Source organism: Phocoena sinus, chromosome 14 (assembly GCF_008692025.1).
Source record: "Phocoena sinus isolate mPhoSin1 chromosome 14, mPhoSin1.pri, whole genome shotgun sequence".
Taxonomy (NCBI): Eukaryota; Metazoa; Chordata; class Mammalia; order Artiodactyla; family Phocoenidae; genus Phocoena; species Phocoena sinus.
The window spans coordinates 63,827,746-63,849,481 of NC_045776.1; the positions used below are offsets into that span (position 1 = coordinate 63,827,746).

The window sequence follows — 21,736 nt, forward strand, 5'->3', positions numbered from 1 at the left end:
AAAGCTAAAGGAACTTCTCTAAGTGGGATACACAAGAGAAGAAAAGGCCCTACAAAAACAAACCCATAACAATTAAGAAAATGGTATTAGGAACATACAAATCAATAATTAACGTAAACATAAATGGATTAAATGTTCTAGCCAAAAGACACAAGCTCGCTGAATGGATACAAAAACAAGACCCATATATATGCTGTCTACAAGAGACCCACTTCAGACCTAGGGACACATAAAGACTGAAAGTGAGGGGATGGAAAAAGATATTCCATGCAAATGGAAATCAAAAGAAAGCTGGAGTAGCAATACTCATATCAGTAAAATAGACTTTAAAATAAAGAACATTACAAGACACAAGGTGGGACACTACATAATGATCAAGGGGTCAATCCAAGAAGATATAGCAATTATAAATATATATGCACCCAACACAGAAACACCTCAATACATATGGCAACTGCTAAGAGCTATAAAACAGAAAATCGACAGTAACACAATAATAATGCAGGACTTTAACACCTCACTTACACCAATGGACAAATCATCCAGACAGAAAATTAATATGGAAACACAAGCTTCAAATGACACAACAGACCAGATAGATTTAATTGATATTTATAGGACATTCCATCCAAAAACAGATTACATTTTCTTCTCAAGTGCACACAGAACATTCTCCAGGATAGATCATATCTTGGATCACAAATCAGCCCTCGGTAAATTTAAGAAAACTGAAATCATATCAAGCATCTTTTCCAACCACAACGCTGGAAGGTTAGAAATCAATTACAGGGTAAAAAAGGTAAAAAACTCAAACACATGGAGGCTAAACAATACGTTACTAAATAACCAAGAGATCACTGAAGAAATCAAAGAGGAAATCAAAAAATACCTAGAGACAAATGACAATGAAAACACAACGATCCAAAACCTATGGGATGCAGAAAAAGCAGTTCTAAGAGGGAGATTTACAGCAATACAAGCCTACCTCAAGAAACAAGAAAAATCTCAAAAAAATAATCTAACCTTACACCTAAAGGAATTAGAGAAGGGAGAACAAACAAAACCCAAAATTAGTAGAAGGAAAGAAATCATAAAGATCAGAACAGAAATAAATGGAACAGAAATGAAGAAAACAATAGCAAAGATCAATAAAACTAAAAGCTGGTTCTTTGAGACGATAAACAAAATTGATAAACCACTAGCCAGACTCATCAAGAAAAAGAGAGGACTCAAATCAATAAAATCAGAAATAAAAAAGGAGAAGTTATAATGGATGCTGCACAAATACAAAGCATCATAAGATCCTAAAGATGCCACCAGAAAACTACTAGAGCTAATCAATGAATTTGGTAAAGCTGGCGAATACAAAACTAATGCACACAAATCTCTTGCATTCCTATACACTAACAACAAAGATCAGAAAGAGAAATTAAGGAAACAATTGCATTCACCATTGCAACAAACCAAATAAAATACCTAGGAATAAACCTACCCACGGAAATAAAAGACCTGTACTCAGAAAACTATAAAACACTGTTGAAAGAAATCAAAGATTTAAAAAAAAAAAAAAAAAAAAGAAATCAAAGATGACAAACAGATGGGGAGATATACCATGTTCTTGGATTGGAAGAATCAATATTGTGAAGATGACTATACTACTCAAAGCAATCTACAGATTCAGTGCAATCCTGATCAAATTACCAGCGGCATTTTTTACAGAACTTAAAGCCTTTAAAATTTGTATGGCAAACACAAAAGACCCCGAATAGCCAAAGCAGTCTTGAGGGGAAAAAACGGACCTGGAGGACCCTGACTTCAGACTATATTACAAAGCTACAGTAATCAAGACAGTATGGTACTGGACAAAAACAAAAATATGGATCAATGGAACAGGATAGAAAGCCCAGAGATAAACCCACACACCTCTGGTCAACTAATCTATGACAAAGGAGGCAAGGATATGCAATGGAGAAAAAGACAGTCTCTTCAATAAGTGGTGCTGGGAAAACTGGAGAGCTACATGTAAAAGAATGAAATTAGAACACTCCCTAACACCGTACACAAAAATAAACTCAAAATGGATTAGAGACCTAAATGTAAGACCAGACACTATAAAACTCTTAGGGGAAAACATAGGGAAGAACACTCTTTGACATAAATCACAGCAGCAAGATCGTTTTTGATCCACCTCCTAGAGTGATGGAAATAAAACCCCAAATAAACAAATGGGACCTAATGAAACTTAAAAGCTTTTGCAAAGCAAAGGAAACTACAAACAAGACGAAAAGACAACTCTCAGAATGGGAGGTAATATTTGCAAGCAATCAATGGACAAAGGATTAATCTACAAAATATATAAACAGTTCATGGAGCTCAATATTAAAAAAACAAAAAACCCAATCAAAAAATTGGCAGAAGGGGGCTTCCCTGGTGGTGCAGTGGTGGAGAGTCCGCCTGCCGATGCAGGGGACACGGGTTCATGCCCCCGTCTGGGACGATCCCACGTGCCGTGGAGCAGCTGGGCCCGTGAGCCATGGCTGCTGAGCCTGCGTGTCCGGAGCCTGGGCTCCGCAACCAGAGAGGCCACAACAGTGAGAGGCCCGCGTACCGCAAAAAAAAAAAAAAAAAGGCAGAAGACCTAAATAGACATTTCTCCAAAGAAGACATACAGATGGCCAAGAAGCACATGAAAAGCTGCTCAACATCACTGATTAGTGAAATGCCAATCAAAACTACAATGAGGTGTATCACCTCACACCAGTTAGAATGGGCATCATCAGAAAATCTACAAACAACAAATGCTGGAGACGGTATGGAAAAAAGGGAACCCTCTAGCACTGCTGGTGGGAATGTAAATTGATACAGCCACTATGGAGAACAGTACAGAGGTTCCTTAAAAAACTAAAAATAGAATTACCATATGACCCAGCAATCCCACTATTGGGCATATACCCAGAGAAAACCATAATTCAAAAAAACCTTAATTCAAAAACATGCACCCCAATGTTCACTGCAGCACTATTTACAATAGCCATGTGATGGAAACAACTTAAATGCCCATCGACAGATGAATGGATAAAGAAGATGTGGCACATATATACAATGGAATATTACTCAGCCATAAAAAAGGGACGAAATTGGGTCATTTGTAGTGATGCGGATGGATCCAGAGACTGTCACACAGTTAAGTAAGTCAGAAAGACAAAAACAAATATCGTATATTAACGCATACATGTGGAACCTAGAAAAATGGTACAGATGAACCAGTCTGCAGGGCAGAAACAGAGACACAGATGTAGAGAGCAAACACATAGACACCAAGGGGGAAAGTGGTGAGGGGGTGGTGGTGGTTGTGGGATGAATTGGGAGACTGGAATTGACAGATATACACTAATATGTATAAAATACACAACTAATAAGAACCTGCTGTATAAAATATAAATAAAATAAAATTCAAAAGAAAAATACAACATAACCAACTAGGATTTACTCTAAGAACGCAAGGAAGATTCAGTATAAGGAAATCTATTAGTATGATCCTCAATGCTAAAGAGAGAAAAACCATATGATCACCTCCATTAAGGCAGAAAAGACATTTGAGAAAATTCACTTATTTATGTTAAAAAAAAACAAAATAGGGCTTCCCTGGTGGCACAGTGGTTGAGAGTCCGCCTGCCAATACAGGGGACACGGGTTCGTGCCTCAGTCCAGGAAGATCCCACATGACGCGGAGCGGCTGGGCCCGTGAGCCATGGCCGCTGAGCCTGCGCATCAGGAGCCTGTGCTCCGCAACGGGAGAGGCCACAAAAGTGAGAGGCCCGCGTACCACAAAAAAACAAAAAACAAAAAACAAAAACAAAAACAAAATAGAAGTGATGGATATTTCTGTAAATATAATAAATAAAATACACCTCAGCCTAATACCAGCATCTTAATAGGGAAACACTAGAGGCTTTCCTGCTAAAGCCAAAAACCACATAAGGCCAAAGTATTTTCCAATTTACATTTTTATAGTTAAGCACTACATTCTAGGATGCTAGATAAACATCTACCAGTTCTTGAATGCTACATTCTGCCTGCTGGGGTATCCAGAAGCATTCCTAAAGTTTCTATAAAACTTTAGCCCTCTTATGACTAATTTCTGTCTTATACTTTCTCTGTGGCAGGAAACAAATGGCTCTTTCCAACAGTTATGTCAGAGTGGACAAAGAATCAAAAATGTCTTTTTGGTCTTCCCTGGTGGCACAGTGGTTTAGAGTCCGCCTGCCAATGCAGGGGACACGGGTTCGTGCCCTGGTCCGGGAAGATCCCACATGCCATGGAGCGGCTAGGCCCGGGAGCCATGGCCGCTGAGCCTGCATGTCCGGAGCTCCGCAACAGGAGAGGCCACAACAGTGAGGGGCCCGCGTACCGCAAAAAAAAAAAAAAAAGTCTTTTCTTTCCAGCTCTTTGGACTAAAGAAATAATTTACAACACTCTTAAGGAATACCACTTTTACCATCACTTGAATTAAGGGATCAGAGTTGTCCTGAAAGGATGCTTGAAAACAGCAAAACACACAACAGGTAGAATGGCTCAATGAACATACCTGGAAATGGTAATAGATAATGGATTACTTAGCATTCCTATCAAATGGTTTCTCACTGGTCTGAAACATAACATCAAATATTTTTATATGTCTATATAGTCCTGAGGTAAAAATTAACTCATGGGAAAGGATTATATTGATCCTTTTTTTTTTGTGTGTGTGTGTGCGGTGCGCGGGCCTCTCACTGTTGTGGCCTCTCCCGTTGCGGAGCACAGGCTCTGGATGCACAGGCTCAGCGGCCATGGCTCACGGGCCCAGCCGCTCCACGGCATATGGGATCTTCCCGGGCCGGGGCACGAACCCGTGTCCCCTGCATCGGCAGGCAGACTCTCAACAACTGTGCCACCAGGGAAACCCTATATTGATCCTTTAAAAAAAAAAAGTAGCTGTTTCAACCATGAAACAGAAAAGATGATGTAATAAGGGAAATACAAGTTTGAGGATGGGTTCAGCACTGATACACTGAAAATGGAAGGAAATCTCAAATAAGCCCCAAACTAAACATTTTTACATATCTACTGAAGCAATAAGTAACAGTACCCTGAACTTAGCTACTGACTCAAGATAAATCCTTGTGACCAAGGTACATTCTGTAGGTTTTACTCTCTACTTTGCAAGCCTGACCTGTGATCAGTGGCAATTTAGGTATTAATTGGAGAAATGTAATGGTTTTGCTTATTTTCCTTAGCTATGCAGCTAAAACTATTTGTTCTATAAATAAGACTGTACTTACTTTTTCCCCAGAATTACTTTTAATCAGTTCTATTTAAGAATTTCCCTATCTCTGAAACTCTACATTTTTCACTATACATTCCCCAATGACAGTGTTCCCAATATTCCCAATGACAATGTGGCAACATTAACATTTGGTCTAAGGACTTCCCTGGTGGCGCAGTGGTTAAGAATCCGCCTGCCAATGCAGGGGACACGGGTTCGAGCCCTGGTCCAGTAAGATCCCACATGCCACGGAGCAACTAAGCCCACTAATGCGCCACAGCTACTGAGCCTGTGCCCTAGAGCCCGCGAGCAACAACTACTGAGCCCACGTGCCACAACTACTGAAGCCCATGTGCCTAGAGCCTGTGCTCCGCAACAAGAGAAGCCACCGCAACGAGAAGCCAACGCACCACAACAAAGAGTAGCCCCATGGGGTTCACCACAACTAGAGAAAGCCCACGTGGAGCAATGAAGATCCAATGCAGCCAAAAATAAATAAATTTATTTTAAAAAAAAGAAAAACAAAGAACATTCCTTCCAGCCACTCAGTTAAAAACTCTCTCTTAGCCAAACACACGGGAATAACCTAATCACTCGAGGTAAACTATTACTCTGGAACAACAGTATTAGAAAGTTCTTTAACTTTATAGTACAGAAAATAATTTTCCTCAAGGCTTTAATTCTGGGCTTAAATGATTTATCAATAAACTGAAAAAAGTATCTTAGACATGTCTATGATAAGTACTATAAAAAAAAGAAGTAAAAGGAAACTATTTATTTATCTATTTAGGCCACACCATGTGGGTTGTGGGATCTTAGTTCCCTGACCAGGGATCGAACCCATGTCCCCTATAATGGAAGCGTGGAGTCCTAACCACTGGACTGCCAGGGAATTCCCAAAAGGAAACTCCTTAGAAGGAACCTAAAGCCAAGGCCTGACCAAACCTTTCTAATCCTCTCTTCAAGCCACTCCCATTCAGCCAGGCACCCATAGACCATGAGCTCCCTGAGGGCTACATTTACCAATGTAGTGAAACAACTAGTGCGTGCCTGGTGTATACATACACTATTTGTTGATTTAATTAGTAACTGGGAAGCCCAAGTGGAGTTAGCTGCTCTGTCCAGAATGATCTCAGAACAGTGTTTTTACCACACAACACAGTAATTTATTTCCTTATCAGTCTGTCTCCAACAATGCACTGCAACATTCCTGAGGGAGGGCAGGAACATGGACCAGGGCAGGCACAGGAGATGCTCTGTTAAATCAAAGAATGGGAGAGGAGACTTCCCTGGTGGTGTAGTGGTTAAGAATCCACCTGCCAGGGGCTTCCGTGGTGGCGCAGTGGTTGAGAGTCCGCCTGCCGATGCAGAGGACATGGGTTTGTGCCCCGGTCCGGGAAGATCCCACATGCCGCGGAGCTGGGCCCGTGAGCCATGGCCACTGAGCCTGTGCTCCGCAACGGGAGAGGCCACAGTAGTGAGAGGCCTGCATACCGCAAAAAAAAAAAAAAAAGAAAAAAGAAAAAAAAGAAAAAAAGAATCCACCTGCCAATGCAAGGGACACAGGCTGGATCCCTGGTCCAGGAAGATCCCACATATCGCGGAGCAACTAAGCCTTTGCGTCACAACTACTAAGCCTGCACTCTAGAGACCACGAGCCACAACTACTGAGCCTGCGCACCACAACTACTTAAGACTGTGCTCCTAGAGCCCGTGCTCTGCAACAAGAGAAGCCACCACAATGAGAAGCCCACACACCACAACGAAGAGTAGCCCCCGCTCACCACAACTAGAGAAAGCTTGCGTGCAGCAACAAAGACCCAACGAAGCCATAAATTAATTTAAAAAAAGGGAGAGGAAGTTGCTCAAGATCAACTAATGTTAGTCAGTTGGTCATGGCATATCCCATGCAGACCCCACCCATACATACACTCCACTTCCCAGCTCCTACTAGCTGTGGCTGGGTTCAGAACCCAGAGCCTGCCCTAAGACTCAGCATCTGAGAGAAATCTTGGAGAATGTCTATCCTGTTGACTTTCCAATGTATGGGAGCCCCAAGAGAAGCAAACAGGGAGAAAAAGCATTTCAGGGTTAGGCAGGTGGGCAGGTAGAACAGGCTGGATGCATGATGGTGAGGTAGCTCTAGATGTTTGTTGGGGAATCAGTTGTTTTTTACTTAGTAGATATGTTAATGTGAGATGAGGAATAAATTATAGATGATTCCTGGGAAAACTCAACTTGGATGCTTTTCATGAGACTCTTTTTATAAATACTTGAGAACTGAGAGCATTCCCATTAAATTCATGGGAATGGCCTATCATTTAGAGCTAACCACCAGGCTGTTGTTAATATAAATTTAATTTTGAGTTTTACCTGCACTAAAAACCGTTCAGAAACTCTGGATATTCTGTTGCTCATCTAAGCTGGTCTCCTCACATCTTTGAGCTCCAAAAAGCATAGAAGAGACATTTTTATTAAAAGTTAAATTAACAGTTAACAAGCAAAACTATGAATCTGAATCCCGATGCGTTTCCAGGTCTCGAGCCTTTATAGATGATATGTACTACTGCTGGCCCTGCCTTTCAAACAGGTGGTACAAATATCCAGCAGAGTTCCAGGGAGGGCAGGAGGGAGCACTACAGCAGAGAGTAATAAGCACAAGTTTACAGAGGAGATGAACCTTAGAGGAAGACAGGACTTGAACAGGGCCCAGTGTTTCTTGGGGATGGGTTGGAGGGAAATACTGCTGGCCGCTGGAGGAGGACGGTCCTCCAGTGCAGGACTACACCGTGAGCTGCAGGTTGTTCAGCACATCTGCCTTGACCATACACACACCGAAGGCCAATAACACTCCCCAATCAATTTAACAACCAAAAAACAAAACCTAACCCACATACATTTCAAAATGCCACTGGAGAGGGGGTAAAAATCACACCCACTGAATACCCCTAGATAAGAAGAAAGAAGAGAAAATAAGCACAAGCAGGTAGAGAGCATAAGAGAGACAAGGAAGGGAACACAAAATGTGATGAGGAACTGGCAGAAAAAGGACATCCTCTAATGACTTTCACCTAAAAAATCAAGTCTAAACTCAGTAAACAATGTCCTTCAGAATCTGGCCGGGCCCATCCCAACTGTCTCAACTCCAGCTTTCTTCCGAAGGCACTCAACCCATACTCCTAGCTTCCCAAACAACTCCTGGTTTTCCTGACCTGATGTGCTGTTTTCATACTTCTGTGCCTTTGCATGTACGTCTTCCTCTACCTAGAATGCACTTCTCAAGGCAAACTCCCAGTCACATATCAACATCCAGCTCAAAAGTTTGTGAAGCCATACAAAGACAGCCCACTGTCACTCAGGCCTTCTTTTTTCCTCACAATACTGCACACGTCCCTTCTGTATGACACTGGTACATTCTTTGCATTACTGCCCAACTCCATCCCACTATCTGGACTAAGGGGTGCTAAAAGGCTGGGACCATGTGCATCCTAGCATATAAGAAGTGCTCAGTTAAAGTTTTCTGAGTGAATAACCTCGTATGAAAGGTTTTTGGTTTTTTGGCGGTACGTGGGCCTCTCACTGCTGTGGCCTCTCCCATTGCGGAGCACAGGCTCCAGATGCGCAGGCCCATCGGCCATGGCTCACGGGCCCAGCCACTCCGCGGCACGTGGGATCCTCCCAGACCGGGGCACGAACCCGTGTCCCCTGCATCGGCAGGTGGACTCTCAACCACTGTGCCACCAGGGAAGCCCTGAAAGGTTTTTTAAAAGGCTAAAATGTAAAAAACAAAAACAAAAAAAAAAGCTAAAACGTGACACAGGGCTTCCCTGGTGGCACAGTGGTTAAGAATCTGCCTGTCAATGCAGTGGACATGGGTTCGAGCCCTAGTCCAGGAAGATCCCACATGCTGCAGAGCAACTAAGCCCGTGCTCCACAACTACTGAGTATGCACTCTGGAGAGCCCGTGAGCCACAACTACTGAAGCCCACGCGCCTAGGGCCCGTGCTCCGCAACAAGAGAAGCCACTGTAATGAGAAGCCTGCACACTGCAACAAAGAGTAGCCCCCGCGTGCAGCAACGAAGACCCAAGGTAGCCAAAAAATAAATTAAAAAAATTTTTTTTAATTAAAAAAAAATAAAACATGACACAAGCAAAAAGCAGACAAGAGATATTTTCTGTTACTGAAAACATGTATTTTCTCAACTTGGGTCTTTGGTTGAGTATCACTCAGGAACCAGATTAGGACACTCTATCACTTGCGAGCTGGGTGTCCATGGGCAAGTTAACCCTTCTGTGTCTCAAATTCCCACTTACTTAAAGTAACCACCTTGACAATGTGAGGATTAGTTAATGTATGTTAATTAATTAATGTATGTATGTTTAAAAAACAAAACGTAACAAAAGTTCTATTAGTCTGCCGTAACAACAAAAAAACTTCACAGGACAGGATATTATACCATCAGGAATGTGATCACAATGAAATTTTAGTAGGAACCATCTGGTTTTTGGTTTTTTTTTTTTAAGGTCTCACATATTTATTACTGAGCCAAAGCACTAGTGCACAAACACACAAAGAGAAAAATCATTTTCGCAATAAAACACATCCAGCTGTTCAGACAGTAGTGATGTTCTCAGAGTGACATGATAAGATGCAGCATAAATATGTGTGCCACCTCATATGCAAGGTTCCTTATAGACCCAGCTTGGTTCTTCTCCAATGTCTTCTCTTGGAGTTGTATCTGATTTTATTACCAGTTTTCACTGGAATCCATTGGTGAATGGGATGATTCTGCTTTTGTTTCTTGGCCAAGAATCGCTTGATCCTGAAGTCTTGTGAGAAGGCATGGTGAGGAGCAAACTCAACCACACACAGGATGGCAGAGAAGAGAAGAGAGCCCATCTGTTAGGAGAGCTGAAAGTTAACAAATCTAACAGCTGCTCTTCCAGCTGCACGGTGCTCTCTACAGTATTTAAACCAATCCCTAATGACCACGACCTCCCTTGGCTCCTTTGATAGTGTGAACTCTGGTTCTCTGGTCTCGGACCACATTTCCTCCGTCCTCTTCTGTAACTTGCCCTCTATTGACACCTAAAGTCAGGCATTCCTTTGGCTCAGCTCTCACATTTTTCTCATCTTGTCCACTCTCAAGGCTTCAATTAGTGTCTCTATGGAGATGACCCCACGACCTCTCAGTCACATTTTAGAAAGTGTTTCAAACTGAACTTATCCAAAATACTTATCTTAATTAGATGACCAAGCAAAGAGCTTCAATTTCTCCTCTTTCATACTTTTTTTTTTTTCCCCTGATTCTTCTACATCTCACCAGTCCAGAGCTTCCTCTTCCTCTGCTCATCTATTAAAAGCACTTGTTTGTCAGAGCTACCTCTTTGGTCTTTCTCTTCTGTCTCACTGGTTCTTAACCTTTCTGGGATAATGGACCCTTTGAAAATCTAATGAATGTTGTGGATTGTTTCACTAAAAAGGTAAACATACAGAACATATGCATGCAATTTCACCTAACCAATGACCTCAAATACGAATCTGTCCTCTGGACTTCCCTGGTGGCACAGTGGTTAAGAATCCGCCTGCCAATGCAGGGGACACGGGTTTGATCCCTGGTCCGGGAAAATTCCACATGCCACGGAGCAACTAAGCCCATGCACCGCAACTACTCAAGCCAGTGTGCCTAGAGCCCGTGCTCCGCAGCAAGAGAAGCCACTGCAATGAGAAGCCCGTGCACCGCAACGAACAGTAGCCCCAGCTCGCTGCAACTACAGAAAGCCTGCATGCAGCAACAAAGACCCAACACAGCCAAAAATTAATTAATTAAAAAAAAAAGAATCTGTGCTCCTCCACCCAAGACTATCACTTACACAAATTTTCATCTCCAGATTTTACTTCCCTCTTATTTTCAAGATGCCTTCTGGATATAGCTTAAATGGCCTAAAGGCATCACAAACTTAACAAGTCCAAACCAGAACTCACTATTTCTCCTCAGCAAACCTCCTCTGTCTATATTCCTTCTCTCATAACAGCACCACCATCCTCCCAGGCTCCCACACTAGAAGCCTTGGAATTAACAGCCATGTCCATGCCACATCATCAAGCCTGGAAATCCCTCTCAAATCCAAATCCCACCTCTCTCACCTCTTACCCATTAAGACCTCACTCATCATCCTCTGCTTCATCCCACACTTGCCATGATTAGAAGTCCACCACTATTCTGACAAGAGCCCCTGTTATTGATTCTATCTTTATAAGGGCTCTCATCTCCATCTGCTATTTTCCACGCCCACTATATTACTTCACCTCTAGAAGGTTACAACAGCCTAGGTGATTCCCCACCTGTTTTTTTTTCCTGTCATTTCCACCAGTGTTGGTCTATCCTCCCCCCAAATTCCAAAACTGACCATGTGCCTGCCTCTTTTCAAAAACATTCATGCATCTCCACTGCACAAATAAATATACAACCAAATTCAGTTTTGCCTTTAGAGTCCTCTACAAGTTTGTCACCTAAATACTTTTCCAGGATTAGATTCCACAGCTCAAACTGTCACTTTCACCTATTATCTTTCTATCAAAATCACACTCACTCCTAAAGACCCAATTCAAACTCCACTTTTCATCTTTATATCCTCCACTTGATGATTAGGAAAGGACTCTGCAAGAAAAAGACAAATTCCTAATGAACTGATTCAGGAAATTAAAGAAAAACCTCTTTTCCTGAAAATCCTTAAATCCTTCTGGAAGCATTAATTTTTTTAAAATGTCACTATTCAAATATTAACATTTCAATCAAGAAATCCTCCATAAACTCAGCATTGTTAACCAATATTTACTAAATGCTAATAGCATACGACGTAGATTAAATTCTTATATTAAATAAATATCATCAGCCTGAAGATAAAAAGTTATAATTTGGACCCAGACTCTAATCCCAATAATATTTGTACTTGGATCTTACTTAAGAAAAGAACATCACAGTAAGAGGACTTGATATTTCACCTGACAGAGACGGAGAAGGTCAAATAAGCCTACAGCAGTGACAGAAAATTACCAGAAAATTATCTAAATCAGCTTCAGATTAAAAAGAAATAAAAAAAACTTTCAACTGAAATGTCATAAAACTAGTTTTTTTTAGTACATATTTTAAAGCGCTGAAGGACGTGATGGGCAATTCTGAACCTCTCATAAACAGACATGTTTACTGGGATACTTACCAGCAGGTGCAACAGAAGTGATGCTGCGGGCAGTTCTTTCTCTCCGTTACATTCTAGGACCTTATTTCTTTTAGGCCTGACCTAATTTAATTTCTCTTTTGGCTCCTAAGCCTCTGAGTTCATGTTAATTTTCACAGTTGTGCACCGTGAAACATTTTGCTCCTGAAGAGTATGAAAATATTCAAGATTCAATTAAAGTCTTTTTTAAAAAAATAATTTTAACTAACACTTGGCAAAACATGCCCTCTATGGTATTTCTAAAATTATGATCATTCAAATTTGAATACATTTCTGAAATACAAATGCTAAGAGTAAAACATCCTAAAATTCTAATATGATTAATAACACTATTTAAGGAAAGTGGGGTGTAATGAAAAGAGCTGCAGCAACTGAAACAGGATCTCAGTCCACAATCTCAAGCATGCCTCTTTAGTTGTATGACCTTAGGAACTGGTTTCACCTCGAAATACTTTCTCATCTGAAAGACATCACCGCGTTCCCCTCCCTCCAGCTGTTTGTTCAAATGATATAATGGACCTAGCACAGTACCTGCCACGAAGTGTTCAATAAATATTAGTTCGCTTCCTTCGTTCAACAGAAAAGACACACTCACGAGAAAATTTCGGTGTAAGGGAGTCTACACTTGCACAGGTCTTCACCAGCACAAAACACGACAGCTAGGTGGTTCTAATGAAAAACAAGACTGTCACCCCGATTCCACAAACATTTCGGTGAGCTGGATCGAGACGAGAGCGCCTGAATGTGATTCTGCAAGAACTCCATTAGGGATACACACATACTGACCACTAAAGCATTAACAGGGAAAGTTCACAGTAATTGTGCTAAAACGTCTGGATGCCTTTATGCTGGTAAGAGAGCCCACGCGGGGCAAAAGAAAAACAAGTCAAATTAGGCCCAACTCCAAATGACTCCTTAATAAACTAAAAGCGCAATACTGGCTTATCCTTCCTGAAACGCTAGCAGTACGGTATTAAAAACCCTTTGAAGACTTCAAGATTGAAATATTCCACAACGAACACTGGTGCCACTAACGCCTTTTAGAAAGCCTGCGTAGGAGAGCCCGCCTGGCACCACGGAAGGCACTTAACGAAAGCCGTTCGCGGAAAACGCAGGCGAGGGAAGGAAAATCATATGATTATTTCGGAGCTGTGCACACACGCCGCGACGAGCATCCGAAGGAATTCGAGGCCGCGCTGTGCGCACACTGGGGGCGGGGGCGCCTCGCTGCCGGTCCCGGGGTCCCGGCCCCAGCCTCCGCCCCTCGGGCCCAGCGAGGAGCAACGCCCAGGCCCGACGGCCCGACCCGGCCCGAGGCCCCCAGCTCGCGGACGACGGCGCAGCCCAGGTGGGGGCCGTGGTCGGGGGCCGGGGCCGGGCCGAGGCCCGGGCGAGACCGCGGCTGCGTCCGCCAGGCCCAGGCGGGGGCGGCCGAGCTGCGGGGCGCGGACACTCACCACACCATGCCGTAGGCGCCCTCGCCGATGTAAGAGAGGTTGGTGTAGCGCGGCCCCACGTCGAACACCTGCCCGCGGACCATCTCGGGGCCCGCGCCCGCCGCCGCCGCCGCCGCCATGTTGGCCGCCGGGCCGCCGCAGCCGCCGCGCTGGGCTCGACGCTCCGCGGCCGCCGCTCGGCCCACGCCGCGCCTCCCGGGGGACCGCGCCGCCGCCGCTGCAGCCGCCGCCGCCGCTGGCCGGGAGGGAAGAGGGAGGTCTCCGCTCGGGAGAACCGAGGAGCAGCCAGCCACTCGGACCGACTGCCTGCCGGACTGACTGACGGGCGGGCCGGCAGGCGGAGGGAGGGGCGCGCGCCGATGAGGGCGTCGGGCGGGGCCGGGAGACGTGCGCGCGGATTGGCTCCCCGCGCACGGGGGCGGGGCTGCGAGGCCGGCGGAAGCCGCGCGCTCGGGGCGGGGCACTGCGGCGGCTCTGCGGGGCGCGGTCACGTGCACTCGCGGGAGGCGGACCCCCAGGCGCAGGGGACGCGGAGGCTGAACCAGTGGGCCTGCGGGGCCTAGGAAGGAAACCTCCGCCATACCTTGACGCGCGCCCCGGCCATGCGTGTGCGAGTCCGCGGCCCACACGGACTTAGAGGCCTCTACACACGGACAGAAACCGGAAGGGTGACCGAGACCGAGAAAGACATTTGCATCCTGAGAAAGTGTGAAACCTAGAGGTGGAGGCCCAGACGAGAGGCCAGGACGGGACCCGCTGATCAGACAGAGGCTCGTTCAACAAGTTACCCTGATCCTGTGCGTCCACTCTGCCACGAGTTACATTCCAGCATTAGGAGATGTGGATCGATGGGTGGATGGGAGGAAGGGAGGGAGGGAGACTCGAGTTGTGATAAGTGCTATGATGAAATATAAAGATCAGTAAGGGGTTCGGGAGTACGGGGCTGAGACACTGAGAAAAACATTGAGATTCAGAGACTGAGACTCAGATTGGTACAGATGGACAGCGTCTCAGACATAGGACATACTGAAATAGAAACGCAAAGATAGAAACACTGAAGTCCAAAGCATCAAGATCTAGAGAATATGAGACAAACACCCTGAGCCTCAGAAATAGTCACAGACACCAGAGGTTGGAAAATAAAAGTCGGAATCTTGAAGCAAGTGAATGCCAAGAATAGCTAACAATGAGAAGATAATCTAACCACTGCTTCTGAACCGACACCCGGGCCATCTCTGGATGGGGAGTAAGGGTGGGGAACCCTGCATCTTGATTGTCCAACATTGTGATCTTGTAAGCCTGGACTTCCAGGCATCAACAACAAAGATCAACTAGACAATATCAAAGGTGAATAAGGAAAAAAAAAAAAATTTAACCCTCTGGGGAAAGAAATATGTGGCATATGAGAAAAATAAAGTGCTAGAGCCAAAAATTACTCCTTTGCAATATATTTAGTCCATGAAGCAGAGCCCAGTTTCAGAAAACACCTAATTCTTACTCTCAACTAAAAGAGGACATTGCATCTTTTAAAGAACAGGCCAAGATAAATGGAGAGTTCCATGAAATTAAAACCATGATAGCCAAAGTAAAAGCAATGGTTGGAGCACTAAAAAGCAGACTTAACAATGTAGAAGAGCAAATCAGCAGTATAGAAGAAAAAGTCAGTGATGAAATTCTTTAAGAGAGAAAAAATGTACAGGAGAATACCACAGAGAGTCAAACTATAGGCACCCCTCAAAGAAGACAAAGCAAATCAATTAGAGACAATAACTTAAATTATAGTAAAAGAAAACTTGCCTTAGGTCTAAAAAGATCTGAGGTAGAAGTGGAAAATTGAGTGAGTTCTCTGAATCCAGAAAAATTAATAAGCAGAAACCAACTTCAAGACATAACCTGGAAAAGTTCTTAAATTTTAGGGATAAAGAACAAACACAGTACCCAATCAGAAAAAAAAAAAAGAAAGATTATTTATTTAAGAAGCTGAAAGCTGGTTTTCTTCAGAGTCCTCCTCTGTAATAATTAAATGCCGAAGGAAAATGGAACAAGATTGGCAGCACTCTGAGAGGGTAGGTTGTAGCCGTTCTTGCATGGTTTAATTCCCACTAATGCCTCACTTCTTCCCAGGTCTTTAACTGTCAGAATAAGTGGTCAGCTTGTCCACCTGGACATCTTGTGACATCCTACATGGGCTTCAACTTCACATTTCCAAACTGCCAATGGTTAACTGCAGGAGTTCTGCCCTCAGACTACCAGAAAGAGTTTGAATCTTGGCTCTTCCACTTACCACCTGTATGACCTTGGCCTCAGTTTCCTCACTCTTAAAGATCACAATAGGGGGGCTTCCCTGGTGGCACAGTGGTTGAGAGTCCGCCTGCCGATGCAGGGGATACGGGTTCGTGCCCCGGTCCGGGAAGATCCCACATGCCACGGAGCGGCTTGGCCCGTGAGCTATGGCCGCTGAGCCTGCGCGTCCGGAGCCTGTGCTCCGCAACGGGAGAGGCCACAACAGTGAGAGGCCCGCGTACAGCAAAAAAAAAAAAAAAAAGTCATAATAGCACCTACCTCCCTATTGTACAGAATAAACAAGACAGCATATGTAAAGAACCTGGCATATAATATATACCCAATAAATGTTATCTCATTATTATCGACCCCACGCAAACCTGTTCCTCGTCTTGTACTCGTGGATTGCATCACCACCCAGATACTCAAGCTGGAAGTTTGGGGATGGTCCTTAACAATGCATTTTTCCTTGCTCCCAACCCCTCTTCCCATCCAACCCATCACAAACACCTATAAATTCTATTTCTTAATATTTTGGAAATTGTTGCTGCTCAAAGTGTAGTCTCCAGACCAGCAGCATCAGCATCATGTGGGGGTTTGTTTGGAAGGCAGCATCTCAGGCCCCGCCCCAGACCACTGATTCAGGGTCTACATTTTAATAAGATTCCCCTGTGGTTCATATGGATATTAAACTTTGAAAAGCACTGTTTTATTTGCTTTTTTTTTAGTTGATGTATAATTGACACACAACATCACCTGCCCTCCCCTGTGCTCCAGCTGGACCAGGCAGCTCTCAGTTCTTTCCTACCTTTCAGCCTTGTAATATGTCCTCTCTTCATTCTTCCAGTGTTTATGGACATTTAAAGTCACCGTATTATCATGGCATGATGCATCTGGCCAATAACCTTTCTCCAGAGAACTTCTCTTGATTGGTTCTGTGGTCACTAAGCTACCTTATGATTAGAGTTTGGCTTCATTTGTGGTTTTTGACAGGGAAAATGCACTGACCAGGAGACAGCCCTGTTTAGGTCCTTTGGCAATTACTGTTCCCTCTAAGATGGGATTTAGATATACATCTGTCTCTGCTGAGTCAGGCTGGCGTGAGACAGGCCCATAGGGGACAATCATCTAGCCAGACTGACAACAACAGATTTCCAGAAGCACAGAGCTAAGAACCTGAGAACGAGGCTCTGGAACACTGTGAGACCATGCTAAACCACTATCTAAGCCTAAGACCCTGCTTAGATGGCCAGCTGGCCACCTGGATGTCTTCCTTATTGTCTCTCTAGAGTGGTGACAGTTCACAGATCTAGAATCTTAGAAAACAATGGATATCTGTTATTTTTTGCCTGCCCAGCATTGACCCCTTCTCCTTCTGGTAGCAACAATCCGGTTTTTCTTTGGTGAACTGTCCCTTTTACACCCTTATGTGGTTTGCAGGGCTGGCCCCACCCCCAAGTCAAGAGTAAGAATGTGATCCAGGGCTCCACAATCAGAGTCACAGACGCTGGTTTAAAGGATGGGTATGAGACCTGATCCAGGCCATTGACACTCAGCCCAGACTTTTTTTTTTAATTAATTAATTATGGCTGTGTTGCGTCTCTGTTGCTGCACGCAGGCTTTCTCTAGTTGTGGCAAGCGGGGGCTGTTCAGCATTGCGGTGCACAGGCTTCTCATTGTGGTGGCTCCTCTTGTTGCGGAGCACGGGCTCGAGGCTCATGGGCTTCAGTAGTTGCAACGTGCGGGCTCAGCAGTTGTGGCTCGTCGGCTCTAGAGAAGAGGCTCAGTAGTTGTGGCGCACGGGCTTAGTTGTTCCGCGGCATGTGGGATCTTCCCGGACCAGGGCTCGAACCCATGTCCCCTGCACTGGCAGGCGGATTCTTAACCACTGCGCCACCAGGGAAGCCCAGCCCAGACTTTTAAATAAATATATATATTTATTTATTTGACTGCACCGGGTCTTAGTTGTGGCAGGCGGGATCTTTGCTGCCATGTGCGGGAACTTTAGTTGTGGCATGCTGACTCTTAGTTGCAGCATGCAGGCTCTTAGTTGCGGCATGCGGGATCTAGTTCCCTGATTAGGGATCAAACCCGGGCCCCCTGCATTGGGAGCACGGAGTCTTACCCACTGGACCGCCAGGGAAATCCCTCAGCCCAGACGTCTGCAGAAACAATTGGGAAAGGAGTGCTCTCCTTCTGCCCGGGTGCCAGGGCAGGGAGTATGAGTCTGGGGCCAGACATGCCACCATGTGAGAACTGCCCTCTGAGAATGAAGCTGAGATGGGGAAAGCAGGGTCCAGAGATGGAGACAGTTTCCTGATGACAGAGTTCGAGGCTGTATTCAGTTGAGCCTGGACTTTACAGGTTCATGAGACAATATATTCTCTTTTTTTAACTGAAATCAATTTGAATTTGGATTCTGTCACTTGAAACCACAAGAGTTTGTGACTAATACACGACCCAACTAACTCCCTTTTTTGCAAAAATTGCTCAGAGTCATACAATAAATCACCGGGACATGAATCAGAAACTCATGAATGATGAAACAAGAGAAAAGAACTGGCAATGAGCCTTGAAACTAGCTAAACATAGAGAGATAACTGAATAAAAACACTCAGTAGAGACCGATGCTGATAAGTTGAAATAATTGTTGTTGCTATAGTAACAAACAAAATGCAAAAGGAAAAAAATTGAGAAAGAGGATTTTTTTAAATAGGGGGTTTGGGCTTCCCTGGTGGCACAGTGGTTGAGAGTCCGCCTGCCGATGCAGGGGGCGCGGGTTTGTGCCCCGGTCTGGGAAGATCCCACATGCCGCGGAGCGGCTGGGCCCGTGAGCCATGGCCGCTGAGCCTGTGCGTCCAGAGCCTGTGCTCCGCAACGGGAGAGGCCACAGCAGTGAGAGGCCCGTGTACCGCAAAAATAAATAAATAAACAAAATTAAAATTAAAATTAAATAAAATAGGGGGTTTTAACCTCAGATTAATGCAATCAGATAGGAAGAAAGAGGGTAGAAAAAGGAAGGTACTAAGTCTTTGTTTTACATAAAATGAGGAAAAAGGTTATTTTAAAAAAATTATAGAACTTCCCTGCTGGTCCAGTGGTTAAGACTTCACCTTCCAAGGCAGGGGGTGTGGGTTCGATCCCTGGTCGAGGAGCTAAGATCCCATCTGCCTCACGGCCAAAAAACCAAAACATAAAACAGAAGCAATACTGTAACAAATTCAATAAAGACTTTAAAAATGGTCCACATCAAAATATATATATATAATTTCAGATATTTTTTCAGTGTAAAAAGCTGTATGTCTACCTTATAAATTATTACAAGAGATAAAAGGAAGAAGGTAATTCATACAGCAAAAATCAAGAGTATGTAACCAGAAGTATACTAGACACCTTCTTCACGTTGTAAATAAAAAAGAAATGGCAAGGAATCATTAAGAAACAACATCAAAATACAAGAAAATTAGATGATGGAAAGTGAAACTAAGTGTAGCAAATAAGGGAAATGTAAATAAATAAGAAACACATAAATAGCTAAAATTCCTATATAAAAATATGAAAATCTCAGATCAGATCAAAGGACAAACTCTGAATATGTAATGTTGTTAGAAAAGATGTGCAAAAAATACACAGAATAAAAAGTCATCGTGAAACCAAATGCACCAAATTATACAGCAACACAAACCAGGAAACGGTCTTTAGAAATACAATACAACTAATAGAAACACAGTTATAATAAAATATATTACACACCACTATCAGACTGTGATGTATAAAATAAACAAAAATAAGAATAAAGATGAGTTGAACAGCAGAATAATAAGGCATAAAAACACATACTGAGTTCTACACCTACATAAAATATAAAAAGTATCCTACACTGGACCATAAAACATTTTAATAAATTCAAAGAAGCATATATTGTTCAGGTCAGATGCAGTAACATACTGTAGAAAATCATGACAATAAGATGGCTACGACTGAAAATTTGGAGGGCAATTTTAGTATTAGGCTGAAGGCTGGGCTGGCCACTGGCACCATTATTATATAACAGCACGCTGGCCCAAACAGAGCAGCTGTTATTCATCTCCTTTTCTGAGTTCCTCTTACCTGTCCATTCCTTACATTTCAGTGTCCTCTGCTTGTCAGTTAGAACCTTTCAGTTGTAGGTTCAGAAAACTTTGAATCACATAGGGTCAGGACCAGGAAGAGATGAGTGAGGCACTTAGGGTGAAACATTTAAGGAAACACTCACTCTCGGGGTCACACAGTGCAGCATCAGCATCTGACAGCAAGCGCCTCCTTAATTGCTACATCCTAGGCACGAAGTGGAGGTCCTGCCAAACCAAATCGGTATAAACAGTATGGACTCTTTCTCACCTGACAAGAATCCCACAAGTACAGCTTCTGCTCCCCTTCTCTGCCCTTCTAGCCTATTCTGTGCATTGGCATCATGCTCAGGCAGGTAGGGAGGTGGATGCAGCAGTTCCAGGCTGTACATGGCGCCACACTATTCAAAGGCAGAAAGGATGGTCTCCCCTGGTGAGTCCCCTTCTTAGGAGTGAGGAGACAACCAGACACACAGTAGCCTCCCCTCCTGCCTCATGGCAGACTGGGTCACATGCCCACCCCGTCTAATCATTATCCAGAGGAGATCCATTATGTTCAAATTGTGGAAACCCAAAGACAAAAAAAATTTTTTTAATCAGCCAGAGAGCAGTGACTCAGTATGTACAAGAGATTCTCGATAAGATGAATAGTTGATTTCTCCTCATAAATCATGGAGGCCAGAAGAGGAAGGGAGGAGATGTAATATAATTTAATATTGAAAATAAGTTAGTATAATTCATAGTATTTTATATTATAATTTAAAAATATTTTTTTCTTTTTTTTTTGGCCGTGCTGCACGGTATGTGGAACTTCCTCAATCAGGGCATGAACCCATGCCCCCTGCAGTGGAAGTGCAGAGTCTTGACCACTGGGCCACCAGGGATGTCCAATAATTTTTTTAAATTGTTACTTAATTGAAATTGTTTATGTGTTATATTTATTTTATAATTGTTATAAATTTAAGATGTTAATTGTGATTCCCAAGGTAATTACTAAGAAAATAAAAATATACAGAAAAGGAAAGGGGAAGGGAGTTAAAATGGTATGTTACCCAAAAAAATCAACTAAATTTTTTAAAAAAGAGGCAGTAATGGGGAGACTGAAGAACAAAAAACACAAAAGACACACAGAAAACAAATAGCTAAATGACAAAAATAATCTTTCTTGACTGGCAAAAGGAAGTTCCAGGACAACATTTGTGTACCAGGTTTAGTGAGCAACCAGTCCAAAGTGGAGCAGAAAGACAGAGGTCTGTGGGATTACGTCTCCAAGAAAAAGATGGAATTGATCAGTTATGGGTTGAATATTTGGAAAAATTATTGCTATGTGTTTGGAACCTTT

The 21,736-nt window shown here is 43.6% G+C and overlaps 1 protein-coding gene across 3 annotated transcripts in view; it reads right to left on the reverse strand.

Annotated features, from left to right (window-relative positions):
• The window catches only part of MAPK1 (mitogen-activated protein kinase 1), a 94,807-nt gene extending 80,460 nt beyond the window's left edge, over window positions 1-14,347 (reverse strand). For all 3 annotated transcript variants that reach the window (XR_004345403.1, XM_032602828.1, XM_032602827.1), the window contains exon 1: window positions 14,003-14,347. Coding sequence is in view for 2 of the 3 variants with exons in the window: in XM_032602828.1 (XP_032458719.1) it covers window positions 14,003-14,121 (119 nt within the window). In the remaining variant the exon portion in view is untranslated. The remainder of the gene's footprint in view (window positions 1-14,002) is intronic.
• Window positions 14,348-21,736: the final 7,389 nt, after the last annotated feature.